General features: G+C 35.6%; 1 protein-coding gene across 1 annotated transcript in view; it reads right to left on the bottom strand.

Annotated features, from left to right (window-relative positions):
- The window catches only part of TMEM26 (transmembrane protein 26), a 36,833-nt gene that overhangs the window by 4,190 nt on the left and 14,091 nt on the right, over positions 1–18,552 (bottom strand). The window contains exons 2-5 of the mRNA XM_058543378.1: positions 16,427–16,505; positions 12,226–12,339; positions 10,325–10,545; positions 627–703 (exon numbers count right to left, since the gene is read on the bottom strand). Coding sequence (XP_058399361.1) covers positions 627–703; positions 10,325–10,545; positions 12,226–12,339; positions 16,427–16,505 — 491 coding nt within the window. The remainder of the gene's footprint in view (positions 1–626; positions 704–10,324; positions 10,546–12,225; positions 12,340–16,426; positions 16,506–18,552) is intronic.

The raw sequence follows: 18,552 nt of genomic DNA, 5'->3' as shown, positions 1-18,552 counted from the left end.
TTCCTGGAACACAGTTTACTTCTTGCAAAGTCTTAGGGCTTTATGTCTTTAAGTAAGACCACCAGGATTCCAAGTGCCACTACTGAGGAAAACGTTAATTTTCCGTGTGGCCCTGAAACTGCTCGTACTCCCTCTGATGTTCTAATACTTGGGTTTGACAAAGAAATGAAAATGACTTCTTAAAAATATCAGGAGATAACATTCATATGCCAGCGACTGTGCTGAGTACTCTACAAACTGTATCTTATCTGGTCATCACCAGAGCCCTCTACCCTAGCTACTATGATTACCAATCTCATTTCATGGATGAAAAACTGAGGTGCAGATGAGTTATCCAATTTGCAGGAGGTTTTACAACTCATAAGTGATGGAATCATTGAATAATGTGAACGTGCAGCTGTGCTCTTATCCACCCAACTATCTCAGGCTCACCATGTACTGGAGTAGATCTGCTTGTGGCTTTCTCCAGTCTCAATCTACTTTTCTTCTAAGCTGAACTGGAGCTAACACCGAGAATTCAAAACAATGAAAATGGTAATCCTCTCAAATGCCTCCTTAACTTTAGTACAGTTTATAATCAAGATCTGTAATTTTCTGTTTCTTTGAGCAAACGTCAACACACTTACCTGCCAGGTCAAGTGGAAACTGCAGCATGCTCCAGGTCCAAATAATAAGGATGGCATAGACCAGTGAAGGGCTATTCCTAGATTGCAGACAAAATTTTAACTTAGTAATAAAAAATATGATCACATGCAGAAAAGAGAAATCTTTTCTCTTTTTGCTCATATTTGAGTATACCCTAATAAACCTCTTGAGAGTTGTCAAGATATCTTGGTGATATAAGAAATCCATGAAAAATCCATGCATGATTATAATGCAAAAATGAAAAAGAAGTAAAAAAACAAAAAATCTGAGCCTTAAAATCCAACCTGACATGTGCCAATATCCGTGTGAATTATAGCAAAGCCAATATTGCTGTTTTTAGTCTTATAAAATCGTGGTAACATTGTAGGAGAGAAATGCTAGGAAATAAGTTAGACATTGACCTGGACATTCAGAGGGCTAATTTCAAGAAAATTCAAGGAGAAAAAAGTGAAAGTTGTTCAAAGATCCCGAGACGTTAAAAAGACATCTCATAAGGGCTAGATGATGCTCAAAAATTAAAAGCTCGGCATGTAAAAGAAAGCTATCCTCGATTGGAACAAAAGTGGGGAGATAAAGGCAAAAAACAGATTTATACCAGAAACTAGAATGTCAGGCAAGGAATATGTCTGTTTCATTCACCACTGTATCCCCTGTGCCTAGAACAGTGCCTGGCACTCCACAAATATTTGTGGAAGGAACTGGTGAATGTACAAAAGAAGGACCCATACTTGGCAAATATACAAATGTCATAGACCCAGGAGAATGGTCTCAAAGACTAAAGTCAGAAAGAATATAAGTTACAAAAATACACAGGATATTAAAGAAGTATCAAAGTAACTTTATTTTTTTAGCAAAATATAAAGGAAGTTATCAATTTGAGGTTAGTGGTGTAATAATAGGTTTTGTTGCCAACTTCTCTGTCAAGGGAGATTTTCAGATTGGAAAGGAATAGAAAAGCATCAGGGAAGAGTAATTGAAACCAAACCAAATGAGGTGATTGTAAGGGATATCTTTAAGTGCTTCAAGTGTTGGGGCCCTGAAAAAACTGATCTCAAAACTCTAAGAGAATTTGTAAATGAGATTTCGAAGCCATCATCATCTGTCTTGGCAGTTAATGGTGGAGACAAGGTTGGCAACGAAAAAAATGAAGTCTTAACTTTCAAAATGAAGCAGAAATATATCTTAAACTACAAAAGGCACATTTACTATTAATCCCTAGTTAGATTATATAAATTATTATTTAAAAGATTTCTGAGAGCCGTTATAGAAGACGACAGTAATTACTAGGAATCAGCAGAAGTTCCCTAAGAACAATCTTGCATTCAAGATTATTTTCTCTCTCTCTTGTTTTAAATAGAGTTAGGATTACCAAGCAGGTAATGATATATAATTAATAATAGACATCTGGATTTAAACAAGGCTTATGAAAAAGCCTCCCATGGTGTTCTTATTAACAAGATTAAGAAATGTTCTGGGTGTGAGTACTGTTAGATGAATTCCTCACTGCGTAAATGACTCCCCAAAGGGAGCTCTCTAATGGGTTGCTTCAGGCTCTGACTTTGATTCTGTTCTACTTCACATTTCATCAATGACTTGGTTGCCGACACTGACGGAAGGCTTCTCATATGTACATATGACATGGAGCTTAGCTAGGAAACCAATACCCCCGAAGACACAATCAAGATCCCAAAAGATCTTGACAGGATGTAACTGGAGGACCTAGAATAGGATAGCAGAGGTAGCATTTCATAGCAGCAGCCATAAAAAAGGCTCAAGGATTTTCCCTTACTATTATCTCATTATGAGTCCACAATGTGACATGATTTATGATTTTCCAAAATAAAATGCAATCATAAGTTGCATCACAAGAAGTATAAAGTCTAGAATTTTAAGTGGAAATGCCTAGGGAATGCAGTCTGTAACTTTTCCCTCATTGCAATGTCAATGTCTATATATAGTAGACCTTAAATAAGTGCCTGATTTTTTAAATAATTTTACCTACAATTTCTGAGTTCGTACTATGTGCCAGGCAGTTTTCTAAGTGTTGAACTCTATAATCATGCTTAATCCTCATACCAACTCTACCAAGTAGGTACAGTTATTCCTATTTGGCCAGTGTGGAAACTGAGGCTTAGAGAGGAAGAAACTTGTCCCCAGCAATGTGGTTATGTGTTGGGAGCAGAAATCAAAACTAGATAGCTGATTACAGCATCCACATTTTTAACCATTACACTATACTATTTCCATGAAGGAAATGTAAAGTTTTAGCCCTGCTCTATTCTATGATCTTCAGAATATATCTGAAATATTATGTGTTGTGCTTCACGTTTTAGGAGAAACATTTATAAAGTTTTTGGTCCAAAGGAGAGAGACTAGGATGGTGGAAGAACTCAGAGCCACATTCTATGTGAGATAGTTCAAGAAACTGAAAACTAGAGAAGATTCCTTAAAATTTTGATTTCATACATTTAAAGAGCTATCATGTGGAAAAGGAATTAAACTTATTTCTCGTGACTTCAGAGGGCCAATTCAGGTTCAAAGGATTTTAGTGGCACCTATAAGAATCCAAATTTCATCACAATAGAGGAAAGTACTTTCTAATAATATGAACTCAAAATAGAATGAGTTGCCCCCGGGGTTAGTATATTCTCTATTAGTGAAAATTTTCAAAGAAAATCTGGACAAAAACTGGGTAAGAAAATTTTGGAGAGGATTTTGCAACAGATGTAAAATAGATTTTTCAATAGATGGTCACTTTTGAAGTTTCTTCTCATCTCAAACTTCAATAATTCTACCAAAAACTCATGTGCAATTTGTCTGCAAGGCAGCAGAAAGCAGAAGTAAAGCATGAGTTCTGATGCTAGGTTACTGGAGTTCAAATACCAGCTCCAGTCCTCTCCAGAGAGATAGGATGTGGGCCTCCAATCCCAAATTGATCCTTTGCTAGCTAGACGAATATGAATAAGTAATTTAACATCTACATGCTTTAGTTTCTCCATCTTCAATATGAAGATGACGATAATAATAACTGTTGGATTTTATATGATAATTTTATTCAGTATGTCGTTTAAATATGTGAAACATACAAAGCTCTTAGAAAGGCATTTGATACAGACTAAGTATGGTAGTTCACTAAACGTTAGTTATTATTGTTATTACCACATAACCTTGAGACTTTCTCAACTTCTCTTGCCTGCCACTGTTCAGCTTATAAAATGGTGATAATGATAGTATCTACCTCATAGTGTTATTGTAAAGACTAAACAAATTATCACAATTAAAACCCTTAGAACAGTGCTTGGAACACAGCAAGTGACAAATAAACATTATCTAGTAGTAGTAGTAGTAATAGTAGTAGTATTTTTATTATTATTATATGAACATACTTCTTAAACTCCTTGTGTTTTAATTTCATCATTGTGTAAAATAGGGATAGATAATAAACTAACCCTAGCCCTAAATAAGCCAAATTCCTACCCTACAATAATGAATCTATGTCTTTTGCATCCAAGTATTATCTGGGCACATACAAAATATGGGAGAATGTGGGTGTTGAGAAACATATTAGTAAAGTTGTCAAAAATAACTTTGGACAAGCTGGCCAGAAGAATTTGGAAGCAGACAAATTTGTATTATTAAATCAGATGGTAAAAGTTACTCAAGAAAGTTAAACGTTAGAATGTAAATAAATCACTGAGCTTAAATGGCGAACACTCAAAATTTGTGAAGGAATTTTGGAGTGAATTTATGCAACATTGTCTCCATTGTGTAACTGTCTCCCCCAATTGTCTCTCCCTATTTTCTCACGTGGAATCTGTCTTCATAAATGTCAACTGAGAAGCATATAAGCAGACAATGGACCCTATTCATAAAAAGACAAAAGATCTTGAGAAGAATAATTATAGATGTGAGTATCACTTCTCTACTTGAAAAACTGGGAGGATAAAAGACTGGCATTTGGTAGCTCAAATCTGTTGGGTGAAAATTAAAAATAAAGTCATACATCACTAATTTGCTTAACTATTTCTTTTTGGAAGTGTAAATATTCCTGTAGATAAGAGATAATCAATGGAAGGAATTCATCTAGCTTTTAAAAGAGCATCCAACAAATCTCTTCAGAGAAGGGAAAAAAATAAAGGAGAGTGAGGGGCCAGCCCAGTGGCCTAGTGGTTAAGTTCAGTGTGCTCTGCTTCAGTAGCCCGGGTTCAGTTCTCAGGCGCGGACCTACACGACTCATCAGTGGCCATGCTGTGGGGGCAACCCACATACGAAACAGAGGAAGACTGGCACAGAAGTTAGCTCAGGGTGAATCTTCCTCAGCAAAAAAAAAAATAAAAATAAAATAAAGGAGATTGAGAAACAGAAAGAAAAGGAAGTATTAATCTAGCCTGGAAGAAATGTTTCACCAAGCAAAAAGAGCTAAGTAAAAAGAAAACACAGGGTAAACATAGGAAAATTCTACTTTTTGTGGTCAAATGCTCACAGTGAAGTAACAGTACTGCTATGGGAACATATTTTTTTTCTTTTTAATAAATGATCTATGTTCACAAAAAGACTGCAAAGAGTGATCTCCAAAGGTATAAATAATCACAACTCTTCTTGGCAATGATATTGAAATTCAGACTTCTTAAAATGTTGGAGGGTGATTGTCGCAGAATGAAAAGGTCAGCAAATCCTCTCCCCAGCAAACATATGTTAACACTGGACAAAATTGTCAAAAACAACTACTTCAGGTCTCTGGAAATCAACCAAAGGCAAATAACAAATTGAGTAACATTTATTCATGAAAAGCTGATAGAACATCAGTGAAGAAGAGTGGGAGTCTGAGACATTCTTGCCCATGGGATGTTTGTTCTCATATCCATCCAGTTTGGCTATGTTGAAGAAAAACTGCACCAGACAAAGCTAAACAGGCAAGGAGGACTTTATTCAAGACTATTACAATAGGAGAAAGAGACTATTGCAAAAAGTGAGAGAGATCGAATTCATCCCCACTGAAACAAAAGGCAGGAGAATTAAGCACTGGGGTGAGCTATTGGGAAAGTATTGGAGGACATTAAAGAGGGAGGTTGGTCAATGTGATTAGGACATCTGTGTTTGCTAATTGGCACTGCTCTAAGTTAGGCTCCTATCCTCTCAAAGAGAGTGGGAGATGAGATGCCATCTTTCTTGAGGATCACATTTCAAAGGGATGGCTCCTAGATCCTTGAGAAAGACGTTCTCGGGTGGTAAAACTGGAAAGAGCCTGGGAGAAGACTTACATCTCAAAGGGGCAGAAAAGAATTTACACTTTCAAGTTTTCTCAAGTAAATATTCTAAGGAAAGGGAGATCAGAAGCCTATACTCAGGATTAAACCTTTCTAAAGTTTAGTCAAGCTGGGGAAAATGTTAAGGCCATCTCGGTCAGCCAGAGCAGTAGTTTTACTAGGAAAGACTTGGCAATGAAAACAGAAGCCCCTTGTGGCCAGAGTGTGCTTACTTGATTTGCAGTGGAGTGTGAAATCCCATGGTTAGAGGTGTGGTTAGGAAAAGGAACAAATTCGGAAATGAATGGGAAAGCCCACAGCTTTGCTACTTTGAGGTTGCAGTCCCAGTTGGGGTGAGCGGGGGACTAACTTGAAATTTAATGGAGAGATTCCAAAAATAAGAGAGACTTATAAGGGCTAGATGAGGTCTCCATGTATGCCAGGCATGTGCAGGGAAGACCCAAGAAAGCCAAGTAGAAATTAAAAACCAACGTGTATATAAAAACCTTATGAACTTTGAATGCGCTATCCAACCCATACACAGATCCATTAGCAGAGGGTGAAAGTCATAAAGGCTCAAAATGCTTGGTCACAAACACTGCCCACATCATTGGGTGATCATAACCTATGCGCTTATAGGTGTGACCCTCACAAGTCATGCTAAAAACAAAAATAGGAATAAAAAATTAATAAAAAACAGAGCAGAGACATTAGCGGCCGCCATTCAAGGGGAGATAGATTACTCAGATTAAGTTCAGGCAATTTATTGAGACAACAAAAACAAGAAGAAGCTGGAGGGTGGGGGGAAGCCAGAGATAATATATTGCTACAAAATATAATCCAAATGTCCAGTTTTCAACAAAATAGTATGAGATATGCAAAGAAACAGGAATATGTGACCCATACTCAGAAAAACAAAAATCAATAGAAACTGATTCTAAAAGGGTCCACATGTTGGATTTAGCAGACAAAGACATCAAAGCACCTATTATAAATATGTTCAAAGAATAAAAAAAAAAGTTCCATAAATTAAAGAAAAATATGCTGACAATGACTCAACAAATAGATAATCTAAATAAAGAAATATAAACTATGAAAAAGAATTAAATAAAAATTCTAGAGTTGAAATTATGGGAACTGAAATCAAAAATTCCCTAGGTGGACTCTACAATTTGACTCTACATGTGGATTTGAGATGGTAGGAGAAAAAAATCAGTGACCTGCAAGATAGATCAATGGAAATGATTAAATTGAAGAACATAGAGTAAAACAGATGGGAGAAAAATGAACAGAGCCTCAGGATTTGTGAAATACAAACAAGCATATGTATTTGTAATAGGAATCCCAGAAGGAGGAAGAGAGAATGGAGTGGAAAAGATGGTTGAAGAAATAATGGCTGAAAATTTTTAAATTTGAGGAAAAACATTAATTTACAGATCAAGAGGATCAACAAAGCCTAGTAAGATTAAAGACAAAGAGATCCCCAGCTAGACACATCACAGTCAAACTACTGAAAGTCAAAGGGAAAGAAAAAAGTCTTGAAAACAGCAAGAGAAAAATGACTTATTGTGTACAGGGTAACAACAAAACAATGGCTAACATCTCATCACAAACAGTGAAGGCCAGAAGATAGTAAAATGATATACATATAATGCTAAAGTAAAAACTGTCAACCAAGAATTCTATATATAAAAAAACTATTTTTCAAACATGATGGCAAAATAAACACATTTCTGGAGAATGACTAGGAGAATTTGTTGCTAGCAGATGTGCCACAGAAGAAACAAATTTCTAGAAAAGGAAAATCTATAGAGACAGAAGGCATATCAGTGGTTGCCGAGGGTTGGTAGTGGGAGTGAGAATTGACTGCAAATAGTCCTGGAAATCTGGATTCTGGTGATAGTTACACAAATCTATAAATTCACTAAATATCATTGAACCACAGAATCACAGTAGTTGAATTTTGTGGTGTGTAAGGTCAAGGTTTTAAGACAAATTTACAGCATCTCATGAGTCCATGTAAATTCACAAGAATTAGGCAGATGAACTTCAATGTGGGCATAAGGAAGGAAACTGACTTAGGTTAAAAAAAGTGGTTTTGAGGTATTAGCCAGGATACAAGAAAGAGGGGTAAACATCCTGTGATGTAGACATCATTGCAGGGTTTCTCCTAAATTTATCAGCCCAAATTATGGAATAAAATAAAATAGAAAATAAAATGTGGTGATAATAGGTAATGCTAAATAGGTTATAATGAAGTAACCCTTTTTGCTATTACATGTAAACATCTTTTGCATGTATAATAAATTCATTTTTCATGATTGATTGTCTTTTTTGAGGCCAAAAGTGAGGAGAGTTTGTGTCATCTTTGAAAAGACAGATATTTGCAGTGTCAATTCTTGCAGTATAGACGGGGCCTGAGACAGCAAATCAGAGCTCGGGAGGTGGGTTTTAAGAGAGAGAAAAAACTTGAGGTTCTTTCTGGGCCTTGATTTTGGGGTCTTTCAGTAGTGATAGAGACATACAGGAGTGGAGTAGAGATGACAGAAGGTCACTGACACAGCACAGTTGTGTTAAAAATAAAATGACTTCAGTCTGAGACCATGAAACTTGAAAAGAAATTTAAAAACAAAAACCATGGCATAGTTTATTTTATCCAATTCTTGGGACATGATACAACTTTAAAATGAGAAAATAAAAAAGATTTATGAAACATTTGGATTAATTTGTAGGTGGCAGAAGAAATTGCTGAATTGAAATTGCCTGGGCTGGGACAGGACTGTGTGTCCTTTCTCTCATCACTTGCTCACCATTTGCTCCCCAGTGTCTCACCAACACATTGCCTGGCACATACTAGATAATCGATCAATAGCTGGTGAATGAATGAATACCTCGTGATTCTCAAGGTTTTTTTTTTCTTTTTCCCCTGGGAAATTAAGATTTTAATCATTAACTTATTTAATTTCAACATCTAGTGGCAAACACGGATCTATAAAATGCCCCTTGGTGTCACTTGTGGATGGACCTAATAAGCATACCATTAAATAGCCAAGTTTGGCATTTCTCACATTTTTATTACCAGCCCCACAAAATATATCCCTCCTGAATACCTCATTTCTTGTCCTATATCCCTCCCATCTCCCTAGATATTTAGCATGAATGTGTTTATTTCTATGTAGGTGTAGTCATCTTTATATTCTCATGTCCCCATCACTGTGCCTATAGTTATTTATTGTTTTTATGTGCTTGGTCATGATTTCTTCGTGTTTTTCTTGTAACCTCATCATACTATAAGTGTCCTAAAGCTTCTGAACATTTGTTATACGATGTAAAGCACTGACCAAATGTAAGGTATTAAAGCTACAAAACTAAAATCAACATTTTGAGGACAATGAATCAACTTATTTTGAATTCTTTTTAAAATTCTATGTCTACTTAATAAGGTATAAGAAAAATGAGCATAAATGAAACTGAAAATTATCATGTAAAGGTAACCGATGATTACAGATATACTTTGTGCTATAATTGGGATATTAAGTTTACTGAGTAAGTTAGTGTATTTTGCTCAGCTTCATGTTTCGTTGTTTGAGAAACATAACATAAAGTAAACTGTAGCATTAAAAGCCAGCCTCATTGCAATTTATTTTTATAGCATAGTGCAAAACAACCCAAGCTGAAAGTACATTCGGGCACTGAGACTTAAATCCCTAAAGGTAAGAAAGTAGTTCCACAAACAGATGTGATCATGGATTCTGAGCTTATTTGCTTGTGGCAAAAAATAAAAGTACCAACTCAATAAGTTTTAATTTATAGGCATCTACACCAGAAAGCCTTTGGGCACTTTGAACAAAACTGACTAAAAATAAAATTTAGTAAAATAAAACCTAATCTGCCCAATTTGCCATTCACACCACGGAATATAATTCCCCAAATGGCTAGTGGAAACATTTCTCCAGGTCTCTGCTAGGGGCTTTCCTGGACTTGCAGCTATGCTCTGCTCTAGAAGAGAGTCTTATGACTGGCTACATTCCTGGACACTGGAGAATGTGAAAGAGGACCCAGGGATGGTCACTGAACCTCCAGAAGGTTTTCAGATATCCATGGCTCCACCTAACTTGTGGTCATGCAGACATGCAGAGCTTTTCTATTCCTACCCATGGGAAATATTATTTGCCCCTTTTCTCTAGCAGAAACTTCCTTTATATGTGTGTGTGTGTGTGTGTGTGTATTATATATATGTAATTATACATATAATTATAAACTGGGCTGATATGTAATACGTATGTAAAGAGCAGCAAATTCTATGATTCTACCACTGGACATTTGATATACTGAAAATCCTTATTCATGCAGAATATAAATGATAGAACAAAGAGATAGGTGTGTGGGCCTGACCTTGAAAGGAAGGTCTTTCCACTGCAGGGCCTGCTTACCTCACATTTTGTTCTTCTAGGGTATCACTGGTGAACTCTAGTATATCAGCAGCTGTTCCCACAAACAGAAGGAGAAGCTGAGAGAGCTGGTCCCGAGTGATCCCGCCTCCGATGGGTAGAAGCCATCTTCCAATTATTAACATTAACAAAAACGTCTGATGGAGGCCCAAAGTCCAAACTTTCTCACATACTGTGGATAAGTTATTTACAAAAACTCTGGCCTGTTGAATAGAAAAGTCAGGCAGTCAAAAGGAGTGTGAGCTACCACCTTGGAGAGAGAGGCCTTCTTACCGTGGCTTTCAATCAAGAGTTAGCTTTTATGGAAGGTCATTTTCAGAAAATGATTCTTCACTCACTAAAGAAAGCAAAACTGCTTTCAACCGAACACTGAAAAAAAAAAAACTAACGTGATCCTTAAAATGGAGTAGCTTTATAACTAGAAGTAATTTAAATCTCACATTTGCTAGTGGGATTGTGCCATATGATATTTAAAGAGCCAATTTTACCATGTTTTAAAGATCAATTCTCAATTTATTATACTCTGTAGCAAAGTATAACACATAGCAAAAATTTTTAAATCCCATATTAAAAACACAAAAATTCCTATATTTTTCTTTCAGAGACTTCAAGTCTGAATTTACTAATCTGGGAATATTTTAGTGTGGTACAAATCTTCTCTTTTGTTTTTTATTGCTTTAAAATATTACCATATCAAATAAGAAAATATATAAAATGTTTATTCGTTACCTAAATGTGAAGAAAGAGAATAACTATAAAATTATTTTTATTCTGAATATTTAACATATTATTCAAAGCCCCATAAGCTAGAATCTAAATTTTATTCTGCCCTTATTCTTGGACTCAGAAAAATTTACTTCCCATTCATGTATTCTGGATGATGTCTCTTGACCACTTAACTTCTAAATAAGTTTTAAAGTATGTTATTGGCCCTTATAGGTTGTGATCTTTTAAAGACTACAAGGGCATAGGTCACAAGTGGATTGGATAGTGATTCCTCCTGATTTATACAAGTGACTTGACTATGTTTGTGCAAAATCTATTTATGCCTCTTGATTACTTGCTCATGTCAAGTATAAAAGTGAAGGGCGGATAAAAGACGAGGCAGGATGCCAACATGATTGAAGCCATGCAAGACGATCAGTAAGCTTTCATTTGCACACTTCTTTATATTTCTTCTAGGAGACTTTACATACATCTTATTTAACTCTCACAGAAAGCAGACCAGCAGGGTAAATATTAATATTTTCAATTGTCAGATAATAAATTGAGAGACAGAGAGATTAAGTGATTTGTTCAAAGGGTGATTGGAGCTTGAACTAGAACCCAAGGCTACTTCTGTTAAACCTCATAGAATCGATAGCCTATCTTATTGTTGAAACACGGTTCAGTGGTAGGCATCTTGGCCTTGAGTCTCTCTTGTGTACCATTTTCTAATAGGCCATGGTTAGTTTGCCAAATATCAGGCATGTGAAGAACAAAGAATCGATTCTATTTTGGCTGGAAACCTTCCCTATTTTATTAAGATGAACACTCTAAAAAATATATAGGGCAGATCTCCATCTTTTAATTAAATCATTCCTTCACAAATATATGTATCTCGCTTTGTGCATATATTATCTGACCTAAGTGTTAAAAGTTCCTTAGGGCTACAAGTTAAATATATCTATTAATATATATAAGATACATATGCCTATTATGCATGTAAAATAAGTTTAATAAATATAAAAATATAACTTTTTGCAAATTCTTGAGCCAAAAAATTAAACAATTGGAAAATTTCCATAGGAAAGAATGAACTGAAAGGTGTACAGAATGTTCTCCCCACCCAGTGAAAAGATGCTTTGCTAGATCCTTTAGTGTATGGTAGGAAAAGCTCTCACCGTCTTAATGATATCATCTGCTCTGTTGGTTTGTTCATGTGACATCAGAGTTTGATTGAAGTCTTCTTTGCTGCTGGTATTCTGTGACATTCCTTCAGATTGGCTACTGCAATACTAGGAATTTTGTAAAAAAGCAATACGTCAAAAAATACCATAATAGAGTTTAACATGGCTTCAGTGTAGCTAACAGATTATGAGCAGATATGTGGAGTTTCAACAGTAAGCATAAACATTTCCAAAAATCAGATTATAGGCTTGAGATAGAAAAGCACTTTTAAATTAATAAGAGAAGAGAGTCAACTATACATATCTTATTTTTCCACAAGTCTATGAGGATGTAGACTCTCTGAGTTCATTGTGGAGAGCTGTAGAATTTATGGATTGATAGCTGGGGCTCCTTTCTTGAACCCCGAAACAGTTGTAAAACAAACCAACGACCAATGACAGCATTAAAACATGTATGATCCTGGTCAGAGCATTCATACTAAGAGTTTATTTCTTGTCCTAAAGCCTCTTTATCTAAAATACCATTTTATAGTAGATAATCCAATTGCTTTCAATCTTGCCTGTTAAGCACTGTAACAACCAGATAAATTAACATGTTCCCACCAAAATATACATTTTAGTGTCAGTTTAGAAATCACTTTAAGCTATAGAAAATTTGACAATAGGCCTAAAATAAATGACATATTTTCCCCTCTTGTTCCTTCATTTTGCATGTAAATTTCTGCAAGTGATCTGCGCAAGATTTTTATCCAGCCAGATGCTGGGAATCTGAGGTAGAGAAAGAGAAGGAAAAAGTATATAAAAGAGAAAAGGGAGGGCACTTGAAAATGTAACTGTAGCCAATGATTATTTCACAAATGGGTAAAAAAAAAAAAATAAGCATGAAGATTTTTTAAAACATCTGTAGGGCTAACATACTTTTAAAACACACACGCACATTCCACCACCACCAGCACCACACATCACACATTTGGATTTAGAGAGAAACTATTTTTTTTTCAGTGCTAAAGCTGTAAGAAGTATATTTTTCTTAATTATTCTGGATACTTCATCGGTCATTCTATGAGCTACTTGAAAAAACAGAAAAGTCTGTCAAGAAGCTATTTTTTCCTGCCCTTCATCAAAATAACTAGTGTCATGGGTGAAATGACAAGAATAATTAAGAAAAATGGCCATGTGCCATATCTCTAAGAACAAAAATATAGCTGTTTACACATTTTTTTTGGTACAGCTAAGGCTCCAAGAAAAGATACTAAAGATAAAAAATTGAATCTTTGAACTAAGCAACAAATCCTCACTGCAGAATGGTTTTGTGACCCTATCTAAGAACCAAATGGTCAATAGGAAACAAACTTCAACCACTTTGTTTGCAGGCATGAAAGCAGATTGTCTATTAAAAGCAGTGACCTGGATATGTTTTTTACATCCTTATCACTAAAAATCCATAGACATCTTGTTATTTAAAAAAAAAAAGTTATCTGCACTGCAGTATGAGTTAACTTGGTAGCAAATAGCTTTGTAGTCCACATTATGATATTATGACCTGAGTCCCTCTCCACTCTTGTAATTCTATTTATTATAAATTGATGAGACTTTCCTTTAAGTGGCAGCTGCAGTAAGATCATGAAGAACAACTGGTTTGACTCCTAAAACCTAACCTGACTGGTGGTGTTTTTATGGTAATATTATTTACATTCAGAATTGTATAGGTGAGTTCATGTAGATGGTCTGGGTGCCACCAAGTCACTTTCCATGGGCTCTGTCTTAAAAACACTTACTAGCTTCAAAAATATTCCTTTGGGCCAAACCAGACTGTGACACCATCAAGACCAGAAAGTTTCCATTGCTTTAATTATGACACTTCATCAACAGACCTGACTAAGAGTTAAGGTCCTAACTGTTATCATAACCATTTTGTTTCCATTCGTGTAGAGCAAGCCAGATCCAGGAATGCAGGTACCGAATTGATCATCTAGGAGAAATGTCTTCATGAAATAGGTCAGGATGTTTTCCTAATGCCAAGTCATAGATTAGAACATTTGGGATGTAGAGTAAGTGGAAAATGTGAAAGGAAATTAAATTACTCTTCCTGTCATGAAAAATTCAGATGATTTTGATGCAAACTCCTCTAAAACACAGAACACATGACTGAGAAAGGCAGAGTGGTTTAACAGAGTAGAGGTCAAGATTTAGCTTCTAAGCCCTAGAACTGTTGTTGATTAGCTGTGTGGCTTTGAGAAAATTACTTAACCTTTCTGAGTGTCCAGGTCCTCTTCTATAAAATAGAAATATGTAAACCATGACTAACTTCTGGAGTTGTTGGGCTCAAAAATGAGAAAATGTTTCTGAAAATACTTTGAAACAAAGGGGCTCTATGAAGAAAAGTGATTATTATCTCAACCAAAATTTCCTAAATGAATGGACTAAGAGACTTGCTGTACCTCCCCTTATTCTGCCATTTCTTATCTCTTTAAACAAAATTCCAATACTTTTTTACCTCTCTTTCTCTCACCCTTTTCTGCTTCCATCTCTACCCACCCTGCCCAATTCAGTCTCTGGGCTTTCATTTTAATTCTCAGTGTCAAAAACCGTTACCACTAAAGGTCCAATTTCTTTTGTAGTATGAAAATTAGAGAGCCACTGCCTGGGGCTCAAAAATCTTTTTTTATTAAAAAGAGAGCTTTTGGTTGCATGCTATTTGTTGTAATGGGATTTGACCTGTATATCAATTAACTGTGCAACACATTTATACTATAAAAGCATTTGGGGAAATGAATTTTTATTGTGGAGGATAGCCATGTCACAGAATTCTATAGGAAGGAAAAAAATGGTTCCAATAACCAGAGCTGATTTCCATACCCCTGAAAGTAGTAAGCAGTAAAGAAATTGAAACAGTCCCCTGACTCCTTATTGTACAGTTCTTAAAAGCCATGTAACTTGAACCAACCAATCTGCTGCTACAAAAATACTTTCGCTACAGACACAGAGCCTATGACTAATATTTTTTAAACAGGACATTTAAGGCAACAAATGTTTCCTTCAAGCCTATATTACTAGTATGTGCTTGTGGAATTCTTCAAAAATAGTGCACAGAGCGAAATTCCCCTCTGTGTGCCTAAAATTTGGAGCGAGCACTTTCCAGATAAGATTTGAATATCTGGAACATGTATGAGAGGCTTAACTTTGCTATGAAATGACCGATTGTAGCAAAGAAATCTGTATGGGGCAAATTCTCACAGATCTTGCCTAAAGCATTTTATCAGTGAAGGTAATATGATAATATTATATCATAACTACGATTTATCTGTAAAACATAGTCTTGTACCTGAACCTTGAAGATGTGAAATCCAGGCTGGAGTTTGATGGACTTTACTAACTGACCTCCCCAGTCTTGTGCAAGGCATTCCCAACAATAAATGGCAGAATCCAGCCTAGATCTTGCTACCTAGGGTTACCCATGCAAGAAGCAACTCACTTAAAAATCAGTACCTCTCTATATATTTGGATTAGGGACTCTTATTGGAAGCCACTGTTTGTTTTCTAGGTCAATGCGGTCCTAATACGTAGAGCCCACCTTTCCCAATGCTAGGTCCCATGACTCCCCTCCTTTATCCTTATTTCTGGGCTCTAGAGTAAAATTCTTCTTTCATTAAGACAGCTCATGGGACCCCTAAAAGTGAATCTCCTGTAATCTGCAAAGCCTGTATTTTCAGACAGACTATTTCAAATAGCCCCTCTAAGTTTGATTGCATTTATGTAGCAGAGTACAGATTATGGGGCTTCTCTTTGTTTTCGTTGTTCCTGAAAATGTCATTTGATAGATTCTAGATTATTGAGCCCTGCCCATTCTTAGCACAATATAGAAACTCATTGAAGCTGCAAGGATTAAAACCAAATTTTTACACATACTCCAACCATGTAAATAAACTCTAGCATATTGGAGGAGAGTCTTAAGAACAAGATCTCTAAGACAAATTGTTAATTAATTATGTAATCTTAAGTCTTAAATGAACATAATATTTTTATTGGTTTTGGCAGATCGTGGATTCACTTCCTTTTGCTGATGGCCTCTTATTTATTCAATTCTTGATAACTCCAGTTCCTTAGAAAAGTGCATTTCTGGCACAAATAAGATTTTAATATGAAAGTAGTTTATTGCTGAATATTCCACTTTCCTGCTTTTCAAAAGACATACCTGGGTCTCATGGTGCATTTCAAGAAGCCATAATGATGGAACGATGCTAATCAGATATAAAAATATGGCTGGTGAAAACCTGTGAAGAGGAAGAAAAAGATAGTTCAGCTTTTACAAGAAATTAAAAAAAAGAAAGAACAAATGCACGTACCCTGGACCACACTGTGTCAAACCTTTTTATCTCAAGTGTTCATTTCAATGAGGAAGAAAGCATTATGTGATTTCTGCCATATGGATTATAGAGAAACAAAGTAACTGTAAAAGGCACTAGCAGCTGTCATTCTCACTGAATTTCTAATCCAATTAATAGATGTTAATTTTAACAAGGTTTAATGGGACACTGCCAATTAGTTTCAGGCACAAAACTGGATATTTTGTATTTAATATGTTTTACAAAAAGCAAATACAGCAATAGTAAATCTTAGATTTTTCAACATTGCAATTTCAGGAAGATTTGCTACATTTTTCAACATTAACCTGGAATTCTGAGAGCTCCAATAATAACATCCTGCTAGAACACAAAAATCAGATGATAATGAATAGGAATAAGAAAAAGTCAGCTGGCTTTATGGGTATCTGCTAAACCTACTAAAAATAAAAATACCAACAAACAACAGCACATGAGAGGTTTGGGATTTTTTTAAAAGGCTATCTATATTCATTATTTTTGGACTCAAAATTCAGAGGGCAATCCAAAGAGTGGGCTTCTGTAGTCAGACATGCTCAGTTTCAAATGTCAGTTTTGCCATTGACCTCTCAGTTTGCTTCCTAATCCACAAAATGGGGACAGTCACTGTATTAGTCAGCTTGGGTTGCCATAACAAAATGCCATAGACTGGGTGGCTTGAACAACAGAAATTAATTTTCTCACACTTCTGGAAGTAGGAAGTCCAAGAGAGGATTCCAGTGTGGTATGGTGGGAGTGTGGCAAGGGCTCTCAGCCTGGTTTGTAGACAACCACCTTCTCGCTGTGTCCTCATGTGCCTTTCCTCGGTGCATGCACACCACAAGGAGAGAAAGAGAGATCTCTCTCTCTTTCTTCTCTTCTTATAAGGCCACCAATCTTATTGGAGTAGGACTCCAATCTTATGACCTCATTTAACCTTAATAACTTCCTAAAAGCTCTACCTCTAAATACAGTCACATTGGGGGTTAGGGCTTCAACATTTGAATTTTGGGGGAACACAATTCAGTCCTCAGAAGTCAATATTTATCTCACAGGAGTTTTTATTACTCTTTCTATAAAGCAGTGCCTGGCAGATGTGGGCATTCAATAAATGATAGCTGTTATTAGTATTATTATGGGACATTATGCAATGAAATCATGTCCTTAGAAATTTGAAATAAGATAAAAATAATACACTTTCCAAATTTATTCCTTCAAATTTTATTTTATTTTAGGTTGGACTCTTTCTTTATCGACCATCTCAAAGTCAAAATTGTAATTTTATTAAATTTTATTTTATTCAATATAATTTTATTAAAATACTTTAGTATACACATGTGATGGTTTAAAATGGCCTGAAAAATAGAAATGCTAATTGTTCAACAAATAGAGTTATTTAAGATGAAATGGTCCTAAACCATAATATTATAAGCCAGGAGGGAAAAGTGAACCAACCTAAATGGAAGAGAACATTTAGAACAGACTTTTTTAAAGCTATTAACCCTTTCACTAATGTCTCCTTTCAACTTCTGGGGAGAGGGAGGGAAAAAGGGTAGGAAAAAGAAGGGTCTTGAAAAAAAATCAATATTTAATATAAACACTCCCCCACCTTTGATTTCCTGCAAAAAGCAATTTTGAAACAAAAGGTTATGGGTTATGATATTATTAAAATCTGACTTGGAAAATGGCTGGGCTGCAGAGAGATATCAAAAACCCCCATGTTGAACATGTTCTTAAAAAGAAAAGGAACAGTTAATTCTTTGACCTTACATGTCAAGGGAAATATTAGGAGAAAATATTTCCTTCGTGAAATTGGGAAAGGAAATGAATACTAGTAGGAGGAACAGTTGGAATATGTAAATATCTGTTGGCTGGACTGCAATTTTGTTGACTCTTTGGGGATTAATTTTGGGATTAACTCCCCTAACAGTACTGTTAGAATAATAATCTAGAGAAATCA

This window comes from Diceros bicornis, chromosome 6, assembly GCF_020826845.1.
Source record: "Diceros bicornis minor isolate mBicDic1 chromosome 6, mDicBic1.mat.cur, whole genome shotgun sequence".
In the NCBI taxonomy this organism is placed as follows: Eukaryota; Metazoa; Chordata; class Mammalia; order Perissodactyla; family Rhinocerotidae; genus Diceros; species Diceros bicornis.
This window is presented reverse-complemented; position numbering and strand designations above follow the sequence as displayed.